This window comes from Sabethes cyaneus, chromosome 2 (genome assembly GCF_943734655.1).
Source record: "Sabethes cyaneus chromosome 2, idSabCyanKW18_F2, whole genome shotgun sequence".
Classification (NCBI taxonomy): Eukaryota; Metazoa; Arthropoda; class Insecta; order Diptera; family Culicidae; genus Sabethes; species Sabethes cyaneus.
Window position 1 is genome coordinate 184,404,552 of NC_071354.1, and position 15,470 is coordinate 184,420,021.

A 15,470-nucleotide genomic window follows, 5' to 3' on the forward strand; every position below is an offset into this window, starting at 1 on the left:
GAATATGAAGGGTTGCTTCCAGATACCTGGAAATTTGACTTGCGTAGAGGATTTGTTGAATATGCGACACAGCGGCATAGATAATTCTGACGCGCAGCGGCAAAAAATAGCAGCAGGAATTTCATCGGGCCCAGCGGAGAAGGATCGCTTCAACTTAGGGGAACTGTGGGTAAGACGAACAGGATGGAATTCTAAATTCAGGAATTCTGAAATGTTACCCATTCTTCTTTTTCTTCTACAGCAGCATAGAGCCGGGGTGGCTCGTGCTGTTTCAAGCACTCGGCTCCATTCAACTCGGTCTTGGGCCACTCGTCGCCAATTTCCTAGTCGTCTCAGAAGTTGCAAATCGCTTTCGACCTGGTCGAGCCATCGTGCACGTTGGGCCCCCCTGTTCCTGGTGCCAGTGCGGTTGTTGACTATTTTCGTCGCACTGTCGTCCGGCATCCTTACAACGTGTCCGGCCCACCGTAGCCTGCTAACTTTCGCTAGATGTACGATGGGAGTCTCCCCAAGCAGTGCCTGTCTGTAGCTCGTGATTCATACGCCTTCGCCACTCTCCGCTTTCAGTTTGTACTCCGCCAAATATCGTCCGCAGCACTTTCCGCTCAAACACGGCAAAGGCGCGTATGTCCTCCGTAAGCAGCGTCACGGCTTCCCTACTAGCACGGTTGTTACAAAGTTGTCGTGGTAACCGAAAAATGACTAATTTCAGTCGTAGTCCGGTTGCTACAACTAAATCGACCTAAAGTGTGCTACTTGGGTTCAAGTCCATATAGAACTACCGATCTAATAATGGTTTTGTACATTGTTAGCTTCGTGCGGCGGCGTATGCTTCCTGATCGCAGCGTTTTACGAAGGGCAAAGTAGGCCCGATTTCCCGCTTGGATGCGCCGCTGGATCTCCTTACTAGTGTTGTTGCCCGCGGTCACCAGCGATCCCAAATATACGAACTCCTCTACCACTTCTAGTTCGTCGCCGTCAACGGTTACCGTCCGTGGGAGGCGCGCATTTGTTTCTTTTGAGCCTCTTCCTTTCATGTATTTGGTCTTCGACGCATTTATTTTTAGCCCAATTCTCCTAGACTCCGCTTTCAGTCTGGCGTAGATTGCCTCCGCCGTCGCAAGGTTCCTGGCAATAATATCGAAGTCATCTGCAAAGCCTAGAAGTTGGCAACTCTTGGTAAAAATCGTGCCTCTCGTTTCGATGCCCGCTCGTCGGATCACCCCCTCAAGAGCGATGTTGAACAGCATGCAGGATAGACCGTCACCTTGTCTCAACCCTCGTCGCGTCTCGAAGGGACTCGAGAGTGTCCCAGAGAAGCGTACGAATCACATCACTCGATCCAATGTAGCTCTGATCAGTCGCGTCAGTTTGTCCGGAAAACCGTATTCGTGCATTATCTGCCATAGCTTGTCTCGATCGACTGTATCGTATGCTGCTTTGAAATCAATAAAGATGTGATGCCTGGGCACGTTAAGCGTGTAGGGCGCTATATCTCTGCATATTAGCGTTGATAGGAGGAAATGCTTATCAACTTAGGAACTATATGGGCTTGTTTCATTATGCCTGATTTTTGTTTTCAGGTATAATAAATTCAAATTTGTCACGAGGTTTTCGAGTCACTTTAAATCTCACATGTGCATAATATTTTTAGATATAAATTATCAAATTATGGTTGTATATGAGCACCAATGGCATTATATTAAATTTATTAAAAGGTATTTTTTAAAGGTATCTTAATTTTCGTAATTACTGGCCTTACCAGAAATTTTTTGAATAGTCAGGTTAGTCTCATATAACTCCCCCCATCTACTAACAACAATTCCTTTCCCGAAATACTTGTGAAGATGCAGAGGATTCCGTGGTCTTTAGTAGCAACAAGTATTGGACTAACATTCCTTCCCATCCCTCCAGGACCCGCATTCGGACGTGGCCGGCGTCGGTATTGATCAGCATGCAGGGACCTGATAAGGTTGCACAATGAGGAATAGCGTGCTGTCCCAAGTATGCTCTTTCCAGCCATCATTTTGCAATTTTCATCGGTTCTGGTCAATAACGGAGTAGCAGCACACGGGCGGTATCCTATGCTTATGCTTATGCTTATGCTTAATAAAGATGTGATGCCTGGGCACGTTGTATTCCCGACATTTCTGCAAATGGTACCCATAACATGCAATATTTCAATTTAATACCTTTTCAAGTAACGTCTGCATTGAAAAAATTTTATTTGCATATGAAAAATTGTGAACGTTTTAAAAAAATGTATAATGATGGGGTGAAATGGACAACTGCTAGTGTGGGTAAGATGGTCAGTGAACATATTATAATAAAATTGTTGATTTTGCTCATGCATATAAATGAAAATTTAACCGGCAAATGTGGACATCAAACAAATTAGCAGCAGCCAGGCATGAAATAGATTTTAGAATGCTGGTTCATATTGCCGATGTCAAACAATTTTCGGTTGGCTGTCACTGGTGGAAGGGGGGGACTACCCCTTCACTTTTTGCACGCTACATCACCATATTTTATGCATTTAATTTGTTAATGGTCAAAAATAATAATATGCTCTCAGTTGGGGCGATTTAGAATACCTGTCCATCTTACCCCCACACATTGTCCGTTTCGCCCGCAGCAATAAAAAATTCGGACCATTTTTAATACTCAAAATACACATTGAAAAACATTTTTTATTAAATATTTCACTAGCCGCTTTTGAAAACAATATATTGTACTGAAGTAAACTGTATTTGACACATTCCGCGGGCCGGTATACCAACCAGACATTTTATAAAAGTTGCTTTTAACATTGTTGATTATTTTTCCATGATTGGGCAATGTTTAAACCTTTCAAAACTGCTATAACTGGTATTTTAGCATTTTCGGAAGTTATATAAAACGTGTATCGAAACTAAATAAAATATACAAGAAATAAATGATTTTTCGTGTTATTTTAAAAAATTGCATTTTTTAAATTGTTATTTTAAATAATTGCACTAAAACATTTTATAATATCACTTGTTTTCAACAAACTTACAAAGGAATATATGCTGAATTCATTGCAAAAATAGTTTGGATGTAATTTTGCAATTATTTTGAATTTCAAGTGGATGAAATAGGGCAATTTTTTACGTTGTAACGTCACGAAAAAGATGTACTTTTTCGCTTTCGCAGAAAAGTACAAATTCGAACAATCCAATAATCCATATTCTCTTTGTACTCAAAAATACCTTTAAAACGGCGCCTAAAGAATGAACAAAAGTTAAGTAGAACTTAAGTTACAACTGATTGATGCTCGCGTTGTAACGTCACGGCAGGCAGCCGAATTTTCTTTATTTTAAGTCAGAAATGATTGCTGTCTACAGAATATTTGTAGAAAAACTAATTTTAAGAAACTTCGTTGAACACTGAAAATTTTTATTTCTTACATGAAAAAAGTTATAGAGCCAAACTCTTAGGGATATTCTTGAAATCATTTTTTTTATCTCTTTAATAACGCTTCGTACGCCTTTTAGATGTTCTAAGAAATTGGTAATCGAATTAAATCGCACATTTTCGTCGAAGATAGTAGAGATCTATCTTTTTCCCTTTAGGAGCTATCCCTTGTTTCTTTTATTTCTACATGTTCACCTACGGTTACCTATATAATAACTTTTTTTAGATTTTAAAAGTGTTCTACCCTAAGTTGTACATGGTGAAATACAGCATAAATTGACTCACGCAAAACAAGTGAGATTAGCTGCGCATAGCTGCTCTCCTCAGTGATACACCCCCTTAAGGGTACATGTAAAAATAAAAAAGCCAGTGATTGCTAGAGCTAGTTCCAAAAAAAATTATTTTGAAGGGTGTCCCTAAGAGTTTGGCTCCATAACTTTTTTCATGTAAGAAATAGAAATCTTCAGTATTCAACAAAGTTTTTTAAAATTAGTTTTTCTACAAATTTTCTGTGGACAGCAATCATTTCTGACTTAAAATAGAGAAAATATTTTTTGTATCTGCTTGAGGACACCCTAATATCCGAATATTTTTTCATCACTAGAAAGCGCTTTTTAAATGAAGAAACGTTTCTGAAGCAACTATTATGCTGAGTTTTAAGGTTCTGATGCTATTATTTATGTCTCACTTTCTTAGAATCCCTCCCACTGCGCGACGTAATTTGTGAACAACCTTACAATTACGTAGGCAAAATAGTGAAAGAAAAATTAACAACGCGTTTTTGGATTATCCCTTATGTACAGAAGACAGCAATTGCGATAATTAACGAATATTAACTGAACAGATTTTTCGTGACGTTACAACGGAGCTACGACCCTCTCTGTGTAAAGCAGAGCGTTGTTACGTCACGAAAAGTAAAAACTGTTTAAAAATTAACTTCACTAATTGTCGGAATTCTGAAAATGGCAAGTTGTTCAGTATTCATCTCTTATCAAATCATAGAAGAAAGTCTTTAGATAAAATTTGAAAGAGAGCAGAATTTTCATGTTTTTCAACAGAAGAACCAAAAGCGTTGTAACGTCACGCTACATTTTTGCTTTCCAAAACAATCTGGGTAAAGCAAATGCTATTAATTTGTTCACTTTTAATGGGAAATTTTATGCTCTTTCCAAATATATAATAATCTTTGGGGGTTTCTCTACGATTTTCCCAGCTGAAACACAAATACTGTGCAAAGAAGAGTCAAAACGTTGTAACGTCACGGCGGAATGTGTCATTTAGGTTTTATAAATCATAAGCTCTCTGTATTATATTAGATGTTCTTCTTAACCTGTTCGTCTTACCCACAGTTCCCCTACGTGCTGCTTCAAGAACCATTATTGGGGTAATTTCAAAGGTGTCGAAGTCAAGTAGTTTTTCGGGAACGTTTACCGCAGCCGATACAGCTTCAGCATTAGTAGCGAACGTATTGGCGAACACTGTGGAGAAGAAAGATGCGAACATTACACAGGAGTCCGTGACGGAACGGACCGCACCTCGGAGCCGTCAAGATAAACATTAGCAGGAATAGAAGCACTTTTACGTTTCGAGTTGACAAAACTCCAAAAACCTTTTGGGTTCCTTCGCAGGTCAGTTTGTACACGGAGAACATAAGACTTGTACAGGGAGGCATTGAGCTGGCGATATTCGTCATTAGTCCAATTGAATTCACGTTTCGATTCTGCGGATCTACGTTGTCGATGCTTACGAAGATAAGCGTTACGTGCTCGTTTTAATAAATGTAAATGACTAGTACCCCATGGCGGTGTGCGACGTTGCTTAACACACGGTAAGTTAGATCGGAGCCACAGGTTGATAGTGTCACAGAATAAACTCGCCATATCATCTAGCTCTTTCATACCAAGTAAATCTTCCCAGTCAAAGTTCCGTAAATACTGTGTGAGCAAGTCAAAATCTTTTTTGCGATAGACCAATTGTCGGTGTACAATTTCGGGTGGCAAGTAATTCTCGAGATAACCATTAATAACTGGTAACGAAATCAACATCTGTCATATGTAACATTTAACAAAATAGTAACATTGTATACGTTCAATCCTCAATAGATTTCAGAGTAATTTCTATGAATTGATTGGATGTATGTCGTAAGTGGATAGCGAGAGTTGCAACCTAGTAGGGTTGGGGTACCAGTTCTTAAGTCTCTTTCTATTTTATATCGTGCCAGCAGTATATCCAAAACAATGCCAAATTCTAGTTATATTCAGCAACCATTTGCAAACGAAGGATTTCTAAATTTACATCGCTTTCTTATATTGGTATTGGTGTGGATAAGTAGAAAATTTGTCAATCGATTGGCGCAAAATTTTTGAAAATCGATCTGGAAACCCACCCTGGAATGATACCCTATTCCGAGCCTTGTCGTAGGACGTAGTCCGTCGTTGAAGAAAAGCGAAAATAACAGCGGTCCCAAATTACTGCCTTGCGGCACGCCTGACTTAATCTGGAACTCTTGGGACTTGCAGTCTCCTAATTTTACTGATAGGAAGCGGTTGGATAGAAATGATGTTAGCCAAAGCACAAATGAATCAAAAGCTCCTAGACGCTTCAATTTTGCTAAAAGTAGACGATGGTTGACACGATCGAACGCAGCTTTAATATCGGTATAGATTGTGTCCACCTGGTCTCCAGTCTCGATATGCTGGATACAAAATGAAGTAAAAATTAAGCGCACTATTATTAACAAATTGAAACAAAATGATTGCCTGGAACTTCTTTTAGACTGTATGACTATAGTATTGCGCTACAGTTAATAGTTCTTAAGTTATGAATTTTTCCAAATTTCATATGTGAAAAATCTAAGGCCTTCTTTAAAAGTTGGTCTATTTAAGTTCATTAAAGGCATGTTGAAAGTTTCACTATAATCGGAGAGGGTCACACAAAAAAATAAAATATAAAGTCTGTGTAGAGTAGTCTTAGTTTTCTGAAAAACTGTGGACTAACTTTTCTATCTAAAGATATATCGTCTGTTAGCTTCATCTGCCCGACTTGGACCAACTTCAAGCAATCGTAGAGAACGAAAACGCTAGCAATCTTGCAGCAAAGCATTTGAAAGAACGCGCAAGATATAATTCACCCTTCTGATGCTCAACGCTTTGCTTTGTACAACTTTATCCTCTCGCACCAATACTAGCGCAAGCCCCAGACAAGACAACCACATTTCCTTCGAACTGCTCGTGCAAGCATGGGGGAAGACGTGGTGGAACCCCATCCAACCGCCGGTTGACGGCTTTTCGCTACACTGCATACGATTAGGTGAGTGAAAGCTGGGTTGGGTGGGTGGAAAACTAGCAAGGAGGAGTCAACCAGCAGACACCGAATGTGCGCATTTATCAAGCGTATAAACACAATCCGGTAACCATAGCAACATCATCCTTTTCCGATTGGTGAATTCCTTTTTCCACCATCGTCGTCGGCGGAACGAGTACTCTTTTCTGTGCTTGTGGTTACTCTTTTCTTTGCTCGTAGCAGTTGGGGAGTATTTTTCTCTACTTACCTTGCCTGGGTTTTACGTCCAGCGACGGGGATTCCAGATTCTGCGACAATATGGACGACGGTGTGGAAGTGGTGGTCGGCGATTGGGTTGACGACACTAGATTCAGATTACCTGTCCCCAATAAATCACTCCGATGTCTTTGGGACGTGAGCCCGTTGCCCACCAGCAGATTGCTTGGCGAAACAAGAGAGGTCGCATTAATCACACTGATGGCACTACTGGAACCACTACCACCACCACCACCACTGCTTCCGCCACCACCTCCGCCTGCGCTGGCACCACTACCGTTGTTAGCACTGCTGCCAGAGTTGTTAATACTGTTGTTGTTACTCGTGGTTCCACTTGCGTTGTTATTGCTATTGCTACTTTCGGTGTTATTATTGTTGTTGTTAGTGTTAGAACTATTGTGCGATATCACATTTTCCAACGATTCTGTTAGCCGCGGGGAGGAGTAAATGTCACTGGGAGGATAAAAGCGAAAATTTATGTGTAAATATTCGTATCACTAAGATAAGTAAACTATTGGAAGATCAATTAGTTAAAAAAAAATATATAAAAACTCACCTGAAAGCACTAGAACTGCCGAGGAAAACTGTCCGATCCTGCAGTGCGGCTTTAGCTTTCTCTACACTTTGCTTCAACTGTTCAAAGGTCGACTGGTGGAAACGGTACGAACCCCAATCGGTAGCACACTGGGTCAACCCGAGACAGTCCTCGGACTTTACCTGGTGGGTAATCAGCGGCGAGGTGGCCCGTTTCAGATCCAGCGCCGTTTGGTAGGAGCAAGAGCTTTCATACATCTTGCTGCCGAACTTCCGTTTGACCCTGTAAAAGTATGAGAAGATAACGGGCACCTATTATTAGGTTAGGATAAACGCATTATCGATCTACTACTGGCCATCAATTTATTCGAATGTTCACGACAATGAATAGAGAATACTTGACTGGAAAGTTGGTTAGATAGTGGCGTCCGTTGTTATTAATGCTGTACGTGGGCATTCAATAAATTATGACGTTATGACACTTGCTTGATAAAGCACCGGACTGTGTGTATTGTACTCCCGAGCTGCTTCGAGCACCTTAAACAATAATTATAATTTATACTGTCATTTACATTAATTCAAATGTTTTATCAGTGGAGAATGTTTCATCCTTTCACCCCAAACAATTCAACCAACGGTAGGTAGGTATATTGCTCCCGGCAAAGGACAGTAATGAAGAGGCGTCCTTTCATTGGTACTGCTATTATTATTATTGTTATTATTGATAAGGGCTCATACAATTCTACTCGGCTGTCATGATATTGGCTTCGCTCGGTTAACAAATGTAACAGACCACTATATAGGTATCGTCGTTGCATTTGGTCAAAATGAGCCGTAGGCATGACATGGAATGGCATTGGAAACAAAGGCGATTAATGAAACGTAGAGCCTATATAGCTCGGAGAATGCCATTGGTTCGTAATTAATAGAGGTGATCAAATTGTGTTTGTTATTCATATCTAATGAAATATAATTGATTGTTGAAGGATTAGTTAACTTTCTTCAATTGAATAAGTAGTCCAGAAAATTCACTGACCTTTTATAAAAGTTGCCTAGAAAACAAATTCGCCAAATTTAACTGCTTGTACAGCGGTCTCTCGAAAAGTTTAACTTTCAAAAAATTAATTATTCGCAAAAGTTAAGCGGATATCAGCTCTAAAAAGTTAATGAAGGATTGTGCCAACTCGACTAGAAGTGGGCATGAACCTCTCAGAATTCAATGAAGCTTTGTGTGCGTGTAAGAAATTCATAAAAATTAGTTACTTTGCATTTTTTGAAAACAATTATGTGGCCTGCAATTTTCCATTCATCGCAAAATTGGCATATTAAGGGAACAAAGTTTTTCTAATAAAACAAATAATTTTATTTTCTGTGTATAATATCAACGTGAAATCAATAGATTGTTACTCTGAAGTAAGACCATTACAAATATTTTATAAAGTTTTTGTCCGGAGGGGCGAAAAAAACAAAGAGATTTTTTTTAAACGAGCAAAAAATGGGTTCTAAGCATTTTTATTTAAAGTTTAAACGTGAAAACCAAATTTAATCTTGCTTTTAATATATACGTTATTATTTTCCATGCAAAAATCTACGAAAAAAAGACAAAAACGAGGACAATTGATTTTATAACAAAAAATTAACTCATTCCTACTACCCATTCCTGCCCCCGATTTTTCAAGCCAATTTCCAAGGGGGATGGGGGGGGGGCCTAAAAACCTTCAAAATTAATTTGCAATGGATTAATTATTTTGACGATTAAATCAAATTTCTTAACTAATAAGGCTGTTTCTGTAATTTATGTTTATTTTTTGCCATGTTAAGAGATATTCAGGGGTTGGACAAAATGATCAGAACAGGCAAAATTTTGACAAAATTGAAATAACCATAACTTTCAGAATACAAGGCTTGTTTAGATGAAACCTATTGCATTCAACGTGAAAATTGTTCTAATTTTTCTAAAATATTTCGAGATTTACAGGAGATATTCGAGGGTTTGTAAAGAACTGATTTTTTCATCGTTAGATGATTGGTGAAAAAGAACGGAAATCCGTTGAGAAATAACCAAATTATGGCCATTTCCGTGAGATATCAATATGAACATCAAACTTTAAGGGTTTAAGATACTGGAAACTTTTCTCGGACCGAAGCTCGCCAGTGCAGAGTAGTCCAAAAGGGCGAAAAGTGGAACTTTTTTCCTAGTATCTTTTTTTTCATTTTATCATTTATGGTCTTTAGCACTTTTGTTCGTATGAATATCCCCCTTAATCTAAAACTGTCAAAAGTTAGTCATCGCTTACTATAATGAAAATAAAAAAAATAACTTTTTCATGTTAGGAAATACAAACATAGTTTCTTAGGCAACCTTTTCTGAGTACCTCGGCGGAAGTGGTCCATAAAGCCAAATTGGCCTTAAAGGTTGGGCGTTACTGACAGCATTTCAAGAACTAATTTGTCAAAAATGATCATGTCTCAATTATTTTTCGATAGATTTGCGTTCTTATCTCACTGAAAATCGATTCTAGTTTTTGACAAAAATATAAATGTAAATGAATTTTCATACTAGAAAAAGATACTAACGATGAAAAAATCAATTTTTGACATACCGCTGGATAGGGCCGTCCTGCACGGAGTGCACCTCTTTTGCTTATTTAGCTGTAGACACATTCCAGCGTGTCCCGTTACGACGAGGACCCGACTTTAATTGACATTTTGCTCCCGCTAGCATAAAAAGACTTTTGTGACTAAGTTATTAAACAAGTTTGAAATTATGTCTGTTAAATGTACTTTCTAACGTAGTATTTACTTTTTGATTTAGATTGGGATTTAGGTAGGCATAACAAGGTGCATTTTGTAACGGGACACCATTGCAGAAATACCGCTTTTCCACCATGTTTTATTATGTGTACACTTCAATGTGCTAATTATTAAACGTTCTGTATGTTGATTGTAGCCGCAAGGTTACCGAGTCTGCTTTGACAAGCGAATGGTCGTGGGTTCGAATCTTAGTAGAATCAGGCCATTCGATGTCAAAGTGACTTTAGCATGGGTTTATTCTCAGGCCCCTTGTCACCCTTCCTTCATGTTGAGTTCTACATTATCCCGAAGACGCTTCTTATGGTTAGTATACTGGTATGAGGACCTATTAAGGTAATGGTTTTGAACCTCATGAGAACTCACCAGTTCTAACTATAACGAGGCGAAACAGGTCTGGTATAGTAGGACATGCATCGAAGCAAGGGTAAAACCCTCATACACATAAGTACGCATAAAAAAATATATGTAAGCTTATCGTTCACTCAATAACGATAAAGCACAGAAATGCAGTGCAGAATACAGCATACACCCGGGCCACATTACAATAGATCAATAATGTTGTGGTCAAAGTGATAAGCCCATACAAAAAAAAATGTTGATTGTGTTTAGAACTACGTTTTCTTTGTAGTTCAATAATCACTGGTTCATATCCAGTATAATATGAGTTGAAATATGCAGTTTTAAATGCCGATTTCTTGATGTACAAGTGCGTGGAATGTGTCTGTAATACCTCTACGAAGCAAATTTCGAAATTGTTATGTACGGAATATTGCACCACTCAGTGTGAGGTGGGAGTGCGCCGTAAATACTAAATGCCCCATAAATAACATTTTCGAATTTTGCTTCACTGAGGTGTTAGTTACACTTAAATAAGCAAAATAGGTGCACTGAGTGCAGGACAGCCTTGCCCTTGGATGACCCGGTTATCTCCAGTATGCCACTGGGCACCACAAATCTTGGAATATTTTGAGAAAAAAATTCCCCGTCGAATGCAATTGGTTTCGTCTAAAAATGTCTCATACAGAAGTTATGGTGGCTAACATTTTGTCAAAATTTTGCCTGTACCAATCCTGCCTAACCCCTGTAACATCCCTTAACCCCAATTTGATAACAAATTTAATTTAGTGCATAGTGTCGTCGTCCCGCCAGTAAACACAAAGTTAGATTAAACTTCTCGGTCGGTGGTTCTACAGTAAATGGAGGAAGAGGCACGATCTGTGTCAAAAAAAACCCAACTCATGTCGCTACCTTAATAAGGGGGTTTGCGCAGTCTCTTTTTGTCCAGCGCCTCTATGGTTCAAAGGTAGAAGTACCAGCGCCAGCGAGCCACTTGCCCTGGCGGGTGTTGTGGGTTCGAATCCGGTTGTAATCTCAGATTCGGTTGGACCCATGCATCTTCCAGCATTGGATAAAAGGTAGGAGTCACAACGACAACTTGTTAAGCGTAGCTACCAATAAGCCACCCCCCCCCCCCCCCCGTCCTCACCTTTTCACTCTTTCTCCTCCATTTTCAAAAAACTTTTCATTACTTTCCCCTACCGTCCCTTCATCAATTGTAGAACCACCGTTTCAAAAAAATATATTAATTTATCTGTTTAATAGAATAACAAATTGTATGACACGTTAGCTCTCTTCTCAATCTTCTAACTGCATGAACAATATTAAATTTTAATATTAATATTAAATCTACGCCATATCCGATCTAGCTTGTCCCTTTGACGGATCACTGATCACAGTGTCAACGCAGCACGTCTGGATCTGTTGCGTAGAGTGCACAACCGCAACATCCTCCCCCCGTAACACTGGCCAACAAGGCTATCTTAGATAGTTGCCTACGTAACATCCCTCTTGCAGTTTGAACTACAGCATGACAACTTCTGCCGTCGTTCCATTTAATGACACTAGCACTATCAACTAAAAGGTTTACTTTGTCGAACCATTTCATCCGCTGCGAAGACTGTAGAAAACACCCAATTTCTCCTAGCCGATAGAGAATCGATGAGCATTGAAACTGGTTGTTTCACGTTACTGGAGCTTCCTAAAAGAAAGTGGTTGGGAATGAAGGCGTCTTCATCCACATTTGTAAGGCGTCTAGAATTGCCCATCTCCTCGACTTCAACCACCAGTGTCTGCAACTTTTCATCATCTAGTTGTCTACTGTTATTGTACAGGGGTTAGACAAAATGATCGGGACTGGCAAAATTTTGATGAAATTCAAACGGCCATAACTTTTACAAAATTGAACATTTTTAGATGAAACGAATTGCATTCGACGGGGAAATTTTCCTAGTTTTCCAAAAATACTTCAAAATTTGCAATAGTCAGCGGACACCGGAGATATTCCGGGTTGTCTGGGGGTATGTCAAAAACTGATTTTTTTAATCGCCTGTATCTCTTTCTGTCATGGAAATTTATTGATTTTCGTATTTTATCCCAAAACTAGATTTCATTTCCAGTCGATTGGTCGAAAAAGAACGGAAATCCGACAAGAAACAACCGAGATATGGCCATTTTAGTGAAATCAGTTCTGGAAATGTTGCCAGTAATGTCTTACCTCAATGACCATTTTAAAACATGACCAAAACTATTCCAATATGGATGTCAAACTTCAAAAATTTACGAGAGTTGAAAATCCTGAAGTTTGACACCCATATTGTCATGATTTCGAATGTTTCCTGAAACGACCACTTCCGCCGGGGTACCTAGAACCTGCTACAGGGTTCCCATTGCACGCTGCGGACCTGAAAATGCTTCCAGTGTCAATGGCTCATTAAACCTTAACGTTTGATACTCATATTGACAAGGTTTGCGTCATGTCCTAAACTGGCCAGAGCAATAGATGATATTAGTGGTGATTTTACGAAACTTGTCGTAACTTGGCTGTTTCTCGTCGGATTTCCGTTCTTTTTCGACCAATCGACTGGAAATTAAATCTAGTTTTGGGATAAAATATGGATATGAATAAATTTCCATGTCAGAAAAAGATACAAGTGATGAAAAAATCAGTTTTTGACATACCCCCAGATAACCCGGAATATCTCCGTTGTCCGGTGACTATTGCGAATTTTGAAATATTTAAGGAAAACTAGGAACATTTTCCCGCCGAATGCAATTGGTTTCATCTGAAAATGTTCAATGTAGTACAAGTTATGGCCGTTTGAATTTCATCAAAATTTTGGCTGTCCCGATTATTTTGTCTAACCCCTGTATATGGTTTGCATAGCCGATTTTACCGATCGCGCCATCCTTTCCCAGGCGCCACCCGTGTGGAGAGGGGGGGGGTCTCCCGGTGGTATAAAAACCTTTTTTGTATGTAATTTAGTATAGGTGTCTTCCTACTCTTCACGTATATTTGCAATATGTTCTTTATTTCACTAGCGCCTTGAAAGTTGGTGACATTGTCTGTATCAATCTCCGCCGGGAAATCTCAACGGTAGACCAAACGTTGAATTGATTTCAAGGATGATGGCATAGAGAGACTATGTACCACCTCAATATGAACGGCACGGGTAGTCAAGCAAGTGAAAACAGGATACTGGCAAGGGTGCCATTCGGGTTACAGTAGGTTTTCTTGAAAGGATTACCGGGTACTTTGTGTCAAATGGTAATGAGGGGAGGCTCCAATTCTTCCGTCAACGCATGTCACTCCGTGCTCATCAACAGTTGATGACGGTTGGTATAAACTAGTTGACTTTTCTGCTTGTATTTGAGGGCTTGATAGTCTAACCATTTCTTCAGGGTACTCCTGTCACTGTACCGTCCGCACATAGTCTTCAGACAGGCCCTGTGAAGCACAAACCCAGAGGGTATTCATAAAAATGGATCACACCGAGTCTAGTAGGAGAAGTTGAGTTTGAATCCGGTTATAATTGGCTTCCATTCCAGCTTGGTTCGATCAGCGGATCTCCCAGCTTGGGTAAAGAAGAATGGTACACATACTTATTTAGGTGTTGCTTCAAAAGACCCTCGCATACCTAATTTTCTGTTCTTTCCCCTTCACGTTTTGCCCCACTCTGTTTGGATACTATACACACCTTTATTTCTTTACATTTTTCTACAGTCCCCTCCGTCGATTGTAAAAACTCCCTTTCTTTACCTGGAATTAAATAAAAAGAAAACTTATCCAATTTAATTCCACTAAGTATATTTATTCTTGACAGATACATATTTCGCCTACGACTTGCAGGCTTCCTTAGTGTCTGGTTTCGATCTAAAATTGGATATGTTTTCATTTTATTTTATTCCAGGTTTCTTATTCTACTAGGACACTCCAAAAACTTCAGTCCCGTTCTTTAATTTATTACAATTAATTTAATACCTGACCCCATTATAAAAGTCAAGACAAAAACACGTGGTTGGTAGTAAATTTTCAGTAGTTTCCGAAGTAGTACAGCATACGCGCGTCAAATTTTATGGTACTTATTGGTACGATAGGATGATCAAATCAACGCGCCGTCGGAATTTTGTAATTTTTGAAAACCAAAATGACTGGGGACAAAATAAATATATTCATCTAGTCAATCCCAATTTCTAGAAAAATTATTTTAGTCGCTTAGTGTGATTGATAATGATAATTTGAGGGTTAAAAATATTAGAATATGACAATATGGCCTCGCATAAAAAAATGTTTTCGGTGTTGAACTCTAATATTCTTCATATTAGCATCAATAAACCTGTTTGGTCGGGTGTTACTATATTGATAGCACTATTAAACTAACAGATTTATTGCAGTTTGACAAAGAACCGCACTTACTTACTTCTACCTGCGGAGATCCGAGGTGACTCTTGCCGTATCAAGTATTCCTTGCCACTGTGGTCGGTCCTGGACTACTCGTCGCCCATTCGTTGAGTATCTCGACACTCGCAAGTCGGCTTCCATCTGGTCGAGCTGTCTAGCACGTTGAGCCTCTCTATTTCTGGTGCCGGTGGGATTCTTGGAGATAACGGATTTCACTGTACAGTCGTCCGGCATCCTTGTATCGTGTCCGGCCTACCATAGTCTCCCAACTTTTGCCAACTTTTTGTGATAATGAGAATCTCTCTAAGTAGTGCCTGCAACTCGTGGTTCATACGGTAAAGCCACTCTCCGCTATCCATTTGTACTCCGTTAAAAATAGTCCGCAACACCT

General features: G+C 39.4%; 1 protein-coding gene across 1 annotated transcript in view; it reads right to left on the minus strand.

Moving 5' to 3' along the window:
- Positions 1-15,470, minus strand: part of LOC128736431 (DNA-binding protein D-ETS-3) — a 194,128-nt gene that overhangs the window by 156,520 nt on the left and 22,138 nt on the right. The window contains exons 2-3 of the mRNA XM_053830913.1: positions 7,550-7,810; positions 6,986-7,446 (exon numbers count right to left, since the gene is read on the minus strand). Of these exons, the coding sequence (XP_053686888.1) occupies positions 6,986-7,446; positions 7,550-7,810 (722 nt within the window). The remainder of the gene's footprint in view (positions 1-6,985; positions 7,447-7,549; positions 7,811-15,470) is intronic.